We start from the raw sequence: 8,185 nt of genomic DNA on the forward strand, positions 1-8,185 counted from the left end.
ATCCAAACTGAACAGATGGAGAGCAGCCGTGAACCCGTGAGCAGACACAACCGTATGCAAGAGGGACTGTACATTCCTGCACTGATGACAGCTTAGAACAGTGATCTCAACTTTTTTTGTTTGCTGGAGCTGCGAATAACTTAACATCTTCTAGGAAAAGTAAGAGACCAGTGTGCGCTGATTAGTGTTGCCAGGCTCCCATTTCCTCTACGTCTGCATGTTATTTGCAGGAATTAAAAGCTGAAAGCCTCTTTTGCATCACTCATATCTCAGAAATTGGGAGGGCTCACAGCCAGGGCCAGAAGCCAGCTCTTCAGGCAGATGCAATTGCAAACAAAAAGCAAATGGCAACTGTGAGCACTCAACCTGCAGCTCCTCTAGGAGCCCACCCCAGCAGGAGCAACGGACTCTTAAGAGTTAGGCTCCTCTAGGATATCCCACTCCAGGCACAAATCCATGAGTCACCTCTGAAGTACAAACACCTCCACTTCCATGTATGTCACGGTTTTCATGGCCAAAGTGATCAGGAAACAGTACAGGAAGATTGAGCTTCATAGAAGGGAGCAGCGGGAAATCCTAGGCTAGAGCAGTGACAACTAGTAGGAAAGTGAAGGCTTCCTGAAACATCTACAGCAGACAACAGTAAGTTGTTGCATGACATTTAAAAGGCATGAAATATCAAGCCAATAGGTTTTAAATGAATGTGTTAAAAGCACTACGTCCCAACCACTGCAACATCAATGAGAGAATTTAAGACAATTTGGCTATGCCCATACACAGCAAGGCACGACGCTAAGTCAAGCCCTCTCTCTCCCAAGCCATTGATGACAAAGTTGAATGCAGGTGGAGGGTGACGGGGTGGGTGAGGGATCAGAGAAACACTTGCTCCTCTGGCATATGACTGCCTTTTGGGTGGTCCCATGATAAAGAGGACGAGAAGGAAAGCCAGAATCCCAGGGCACATCCATCTGACACACTGCAGAGGAGAAGACACAAAACTCTGGCTCTGTAGCCTGGGGGACGTACCGGCACCAGGCCTGAGCCAATTAAGCCCTGTTAACCTGTAGAAAAACTACTACCAGCTCTGCAGCCAGCAGCCTCATAGAAACCTTGGGAATGTCTGCCCATACTCCTCCACACAAGGCTGGCATGCCCTCTGGAGCTCTAGCATGCTGAGACAGGATATTTCAGCTCAGCAAATACACAGCAACAATAAATGGCATCAATTATTCTAATGGAATTATGTCTAGTAAGTCAAATAATCTATAATCTGAAAAATCTTTTGCTTAAAAAAATGCAATGATTTTTTAATTGGTTTTATATTCCCTGCTATGGTTATTCAAAGCACTATACACAAAGGGCTTGGGAAAAGAAGTCAATCAGATTAAAAGGAAATCACCTACCAGCTGAGAACCTAGCAGCTCCCACATCCTCAATTTATTTGTATAACCTCCACCTGTAAAATACCTCTTCTAGGGGATTGCTAAGGCTGCAGTCCCAGCATTAGCTGTTTGCTCATTTTTACTTCTGAGCAGGCAAAAAGGACAACCTGCAGCTTTCAAAAAAGCTTCTTAATATTAAGAAATGCTTGTGAAACTTAAGTCAACATTACATTCACACAAATGCTTGAGGCAAACTGTTCTGTTCCCACCACAAACAGCAATTGTTACTCTGTAGACATGACAGATTTCTTCTGGAGCATCTGGAAGTTGCTGCCTGTAACGAAGAATCTGACTAGCATAATTAAATTAGCTCACCCATTTTAATTATTTTGGCACCATATCTGAAGTGAGAAGCAGCCAAACAAATTTGTCTTGCTACGAGTTTCTCTGTCATTTTTGCAGCATTGCAAGTTACTCTAAAACCTATCATGTAGCCCTCACATACATTCCTGCTCGTCTTCTCCAAATGGAAATATGGACACCTGAATCCATAACAAAGGGCAAGTAAAGGACGTGAGACAAATCTCTTTCAGTTCTGTTTTTCTCTCCCCTTCCATGAGGACTGTTTCTTCAGCAAACTTTAATTCTATGCTTGCAACTGGAGCACCATTTCATCACCTTCTGTTTGACATCCTAGATTCTCCACTCCTGACCTCTCTTTAACGACTCTTGCCTGTTGTCCGGCCCCGTGTACTGTCTGCATTTGCTGTCTGGAGTGCTCATCCTCAACTTTCTCCCCTTGGGTTTCCATTCCTTGGCTTCGAAGGAATATCTTCCCACCAGCCTCTAAAGATGCCTTCCTAGCCAAACCCCTGTTCTCTTTAAGGCAACTTCAGTTTCACTGATAACGACCTTCTGGACATTCTGCCCCCCTTTTGACTGCCTTGGTTTTAGTGATGCCTTTGCATTACCTGAAGACAACACCACACCTTCTCATTGCTCCACCCCAAGTCCTCTTCAACTCAGCTCTCTTTAGATTCTCCCTACCACTTAAACAAGATATATTCTATTATGTGATATTACACACAGGCTAGTCAACTTCATAATTGCTCTTGTACTTAACATTAATCACAATTCTGGCCATTCATGCAGTAATTCTACATATTGCTTGGAAAAATGCCAGTGTACATAAGTCAGCAAAGACACCAATACCCTGATTTTGCTGGTTTGTTGCCCTAGTAGCCCAAATCTGTCTTTATCATCAGTGTCAGCATTTTCCGTGCACTGCTTCACACAGCTCTACATAACTGTCTGCACAATCTCCCTTCCCTTTCAAGGATGCTCACCAGCTTAGACATCCCCGTACCAATAGCCAGCAAGACCCAAGACGACAACATCCATCCAGACCACTGCTGCAGAGATCCTGTCCACAGGGTATCATTTGGGCACCCCATCCACTCCCCTCCTCGCTCTCATCTGCAGCTAAAACAGTCTTCCTGCTTTCAGACATCCTGCTGTTTACACTGCAGTGCAGCTGCCCACAAATAACCGTTAAATTACTTTCCCCTTCCCACTCTCCTTTATCAAGACACCAGAAAAAAAAAGACCCTGAACTACAGCACCAGCACACTACAGCTACTGTCAGCCTATCGAGCAACATGGTCTCATTGTTTCTTCGTGCATTTGCCTGGCTACATCCATCCACTATTTCTGATCTTCAGCTTAAACAACAATACAAATAGTTAAAGTTCAGAAGCCTCTGGAGCATCTGTCCCTTCACAACACATAACATTTAGTGAAGCCTGAAGCAATCAAACAACAGTCCTTCATATCTAAAGACCCCTTTCAGAAAGGGAGTCAAATTATCAATTTTGCTCCAAGTGCTGAAATCACAGAAACAGAAAATGTATTTCACATCATGTAGTGGAAAAAGAAAAAGGAAAAAAAGAAATCAATAGTTTGCTCCACACAGCAACCTAAAAATCAGCACATATGACAGAATGAATATTGAAGGTGAAAACCAACTACATGATCGTGTACTTGCAAAGAAACTATAATTTTACTTTACGTGCATTTTTTCCCTTCATCTTATACTCAACATATACCAACTCAATCAAATGAAAAGAAGAAGAACCAGCTATTCACTAGTGGGTTATATTTAGCAATAGGCAGTCTAACATATTAAAGCATTTTTCCCACCAGTACTCAACCTGAATTGATAGTCAACAGCTGCCAATAACACAAGACATTCTGCAGAGTCAAAGAAAGCAGATTAAAAAAAACCACAACAGTAAAATATAATTAAAGGTAAACTACCAGCTGAATGATGGTAGTTTACCACAGGCATGTTACTTCTACAGATGTGTACTTCAGATAAAGGAAATGCAAAGGCCCTTCCTTGCAGCCAGGTAGTGTTGCCTGGCATCAGTGAATCAAGGCTCAATCATACAGATTATGGATCTCACAGCGGTTCCCATCCAGGCCAGTAAGAGCAGTTTTGAAAAACAGGAACACCATCGCCCTTAGCAGAGTTTAGATCAAGCTCCACTGTAGCCAGATCCCAATATCCATGACTGCTCTCACAGGGCAAACAGGGCTCACAGTACAATAACCACAACAAAAGCCTGTAGACTAGTTCGATTTAGCAATATCCATTTATACTTTCTAGCCCAGCAGAAGGAATTCAGCCTAGCACCTGGTGGTTCCCAGAGTAACACTTCCTAGCCTGGGATGTGACATCTAATTCCTTATAACAGATGGACCAATAACTTTTCTCCTCTATTCTCAAGAAATGCAGAAATTAAATTTAAAACTGGCCACACCAACTAAAGTCAGTAATTTCTGTTTGTACCTGCATTGCTAGAAGTGTTGGCTGAAGACATTGAGGACCATAAGATCAATGGAAGCCCTCACACTTGTATGTATAGCACACAACTAGTGGGAAAAAATGAGTAAGTTAACATGCACGTTTAAAAGTACGACATTTATCCTGCATCAGTTACCTGCCCACATACACAAGGCTCTAGCAGACTAACACCACTATGCAACACTGCAGCTAACCTACTTGTCTGCCCAAAGTCCTTCCAAAATCACAGCTTACTTGAGAAAGGCAAACAGTCTCATGAAGTCATTCCCTTTGAGGAGGGAGAGCTGCATGGACTAGAAGTCTCTTCAGGCTCTAATACAGATGAAACATTATCCAGATCAGCTGTCTATCCTGGAAGGAGATGCTCTAATGCTTCTTTGAAGTGTTCTGTTACTATTAGTGGGTTTCAAAAGCAGATGTAAACATAAACCCACTCCCTTCCACTGCCAGAATAATCAGAGATTATCTACCCAGGAAAGCTCTTCCCAGTTAACCCTATATATGATTACACATATGGCTGGCATGACTTTTTGGAAGATGCCCTTCCAATGTACAAAAAAATCATCCAGACTTAAAAGTCACCACAAACCACATCCACAGTTAAGAAAATCCCTTAGTATGTGTAAAAGATGGGATGTTAAAATAATGCCTAAGTCATTATTACCTTTGTGAGTTTTCAATCAGATCAACCTTCTCTCTTTCTTTCTTTTTATTTTTTTTTTTTAATAAAAGAAAACATAAGGACACTTTCAAATAGCTTAAAGTCACACCAACAGAACATTATAGTGAGAAAATTAATCCTGTAACATCTGGTAAGCAAACCACATTGGTCATGACTTTTTTTTTTCCCAGAAGAGAACAAGAAGTATATACGCAAAACAAAAAGCAGCCATCTAAAATGCTTGATTGCATGAGCACTAGGTCCAGATTCAAAAGTAAAAATATTTTTCTGTGACTTACCAGAATTTCTCTTTGACACGAGCTTCAAATTCATGCTGACTACAGTACAGATCACAAGAACCAAGAGAACAAGAGGCTTCATCTTTCACTTTCTGTGACAGCTGAAATGCAAACATAGTATGAAGTCTGAATCACAGCTCTTCACTACAACAAAGCAGCAGCTACAGTTAAACATTTCTCAAAGAACCATTACAGGGCAATGGCTTCATCTAGTGACTTCTGGGGTTATTTTTATGCAGAGGTAGGAAAACATAGTGGTTCAAAGTAACTGTCTATGAATAATTTATCTCTGACTATCACAGAAAAGGGTTGGGGTTTTTTAAATGACACTTTGAAAATATCATTTTGCTTAAAAGAAACACAAGACTTAACTGTTTATTTGAAATAGTATGGGTCTAATCTGGCAGATTTTTGTATGTTATTTAAGGGGGAGACCCTGATGGTCATGGTTAGTTTTGTCTCATACAAACAAGCCACACGCTTAAAAAAACTTCACATTGTTCAGGAAAAGATAGAGTAGGTTATTCGTGCAATTTCTCTTAGCAACCTTATTTTCCCACTGGTCACCTTGTAAAAGGTCCTACAATGAATTAATGCTATTCCAGAGATTTCTCCTATAAAATCAAGTAAAAACAGGTGAACAAAATTCAGAAATCAATGAATGCAGGTCTCAGGATTCTTATTAAAAAGACAAAATTAGTCTCTCCTGTGAACTTTACTACCTACTTTATATTACATACATTAAAAAGAAAATAAAAATCTAGTTTAAAATTGTATTTTTAATTTTATATAATTACTGGAACTAAACCTGTTTTCATTTACAAGTACAAGGTCATTCAAGAAAACATAGCAAGAGCAAACTGAGACTCCTTATCTGCACTTAAAAACAGGTAGAACAAATCTGAACTCAAAGCCCATCTCTCTATATATATCTCTCTCTAAATGAGAGAGAGAGAGAGAGAGATGCTGAATTATATGCTAGAGTCCTCAAATATATGCTTAGCTTGAAGTCACAGGCCTTTAAAAGTGGCTTTTATTTAGGCTCCAGGAATTCATCTCCATATCAGATACAGACTTTAGATCAGGACCCTTATTCTCAGATAAAGAGGACAGTTATCTAAATCAGTATGAAATTATTATTTGCACCAAAAGATTCAGCAAACATTTTCTAGCAGTTTCTTTTAAACAGAAACGCACAAAACTACCTGCATTAGTAGTCAAAATGAAGGCCAACAAAACAGAATCACTCCTTAAACACTGTACCACATGTGCCCACCCAGCCCTCAACCTTGGGACCAGCCCAGACCCCTGCAGCTCTGAACATTTGTTCAGTGTGATAAACCAGCAAGAGGGTGCAATGTCCTGCAGTTCGCTGAAAATGATTCAGTTTCATTTGAGTCTATTACATCAAATATTCTCTCCTTGTAATTTTACTACCAGCCTATTATTGTGTGAAGAAAATGTAAGGAACCATGTATAATCTTTTACACGATGGCAATTATGCTGCTATTCAGTTATTTCAAAATTACCACTTACAACTGAAGTTTTCCCCCTCTCACCTTACCGTCCTGCAAGCTATAAATAGGCAGTGGATTTTTTCCCCCCTGAATTCTATGTTCCCGTGGGCACTTTATGCCTATTGATTCCCCACAGTAACGATGCTAAAGGAGTTTTCAAGGAATAATATGCGCTGAAGGCTGTCTGACAGTGGTTAATGGCGGAATTAGTATTCATTCTTCCTTAACCTCTCCTTGGAGTACCAAAATCCTGAAACAAGCAAGGCCATCTTGACAAGAGAGCCTAAAAAAAAGTAATTGAACTAAATCTTTTGACAGATAATTGTAATGATGATGTTATGCTAGAATGATTTTCAAGTGTAGTTTTGCAAATTACTTTCTCTACTTTCCTCTCTTCAGTTATTACAGCTGAAGTATGTAACTCCTAGGTCTTTTTTCATGTGGGTCCCTCCATCCCCACCCCAAATGAGCTATGCTGCATTAAGTACACTTAAAAATTCAAAGCAAGTTCTGCCAGCCAACATTCATGCTACAGATAGGGGAAAATTCTTGGTTCCATCAGCATTGATAGGAGTTTTGCTTTTTGAAGCCCTGGCCTCACCAAGGCAGTCAGTCTCTGTATCTGCAAAAATCAGGAAAATACAGCAGGAAAAGGGCAAGAAATTATTTCACCACCCAGTTATTCACAGCCTAGGCCAGAGCCTCAGCTTGTCACATCTGACACAACCCCACTGAAGCTGGCATGAAAATACACGTCCAAATTTGAGGCGTCATCTTCACCGTCCTAGACATCCAACCAGAAGAAGGCAGGATCAGTCACACCAGTGTGACCAGTGGGTCACAGACTTCAGGCAGCTTTCCCAGTCTGCTGCAAGCACCCAGCAACTACAAGGAGACCAGGCTGCAATGCAGCACAAATTCTGCTCTAACAAAAACCCTGACTCCCATATGCTGCCTAATGCCCTTCACCTGTGTTGACAAACTTAGCTCTTTCTTCTGAGTCCTCAGAAAACAGGGTTTGGGAAATTGTGTCCCATTTTCTTCACGTACTGCTTGCTATCCTTCCAGCACCCACTTCAGCTCGGATAGCTTCCCAGACTCAAAAGAATTTCAAGTTACAAGGTCAGAAGAAAGCACTTAGAAACAAGAAGGAAACTGGAGCATTAATATTCTGCACAAAACCCAGCACTGAGATTCCCAAGTTCCCGCTGTAAATATAATATAGTTTTACTCTAATTTCTACCACAAGCTTTGTTTATACAGTGTTCCTTTTTAAGAGAAAGCAAGAAAGAAAAGTGGTGCATGTGTGCACTCAGGCACACGTCTGCACAGACTGAGATTTGCTGACACACCATGAGGCTCTGTAGGTTCTGGTTTCTCCACAGAAGCTGCGATGCAGAAGGTGCTCATTAAAAACAGCAGCCCACCTCTTTAGTGGTTTCCAATTGTCAGGTTTTGTT

At 40.9% G+C, this 8,185-nt stretch overlaps 1 protein-coding gene across 1 annotated transcript in view; it reads right to left on the minus strand.

The window, feature by feature from the left end:
- IL1RAPL2 (interleukin 1 receptor accessory protein like 2) overlaps nt 1-5,290 on the minus strand; it is a 384,679-nt gene extending 379,389 nt beyond the window's left edge. The window contains exon 1 of the mRNA XM_075513515.1: nt 5,209-5,290. Coding sequence (XP_075369630.1) covers nt 5,209-5,290 — 82 coding nt within the window. The remainder of the gene's footprint in view (nt 1-5,208) is intronic.
- Between the last annotated feature and the right edge of the window lie 2,895 nt (nt 5,291-8,185).

Source organism: Mycteria americana, chromosome 10 (genome assembly GCF_035582795.1).
Source record: "Mycteria americana isolate JAX WOST 10 ecotype Jacksonville Zoo and Gardens chromosome 10, USCA_MyAme_1.0, whole genome shotgun sequence".
Lineage (NCBI taxonomy): Eukaryota > Metazoa > Chordata > Aves > Ciconiiformes > Ciconiidae > Mycteria > Mycteria americana.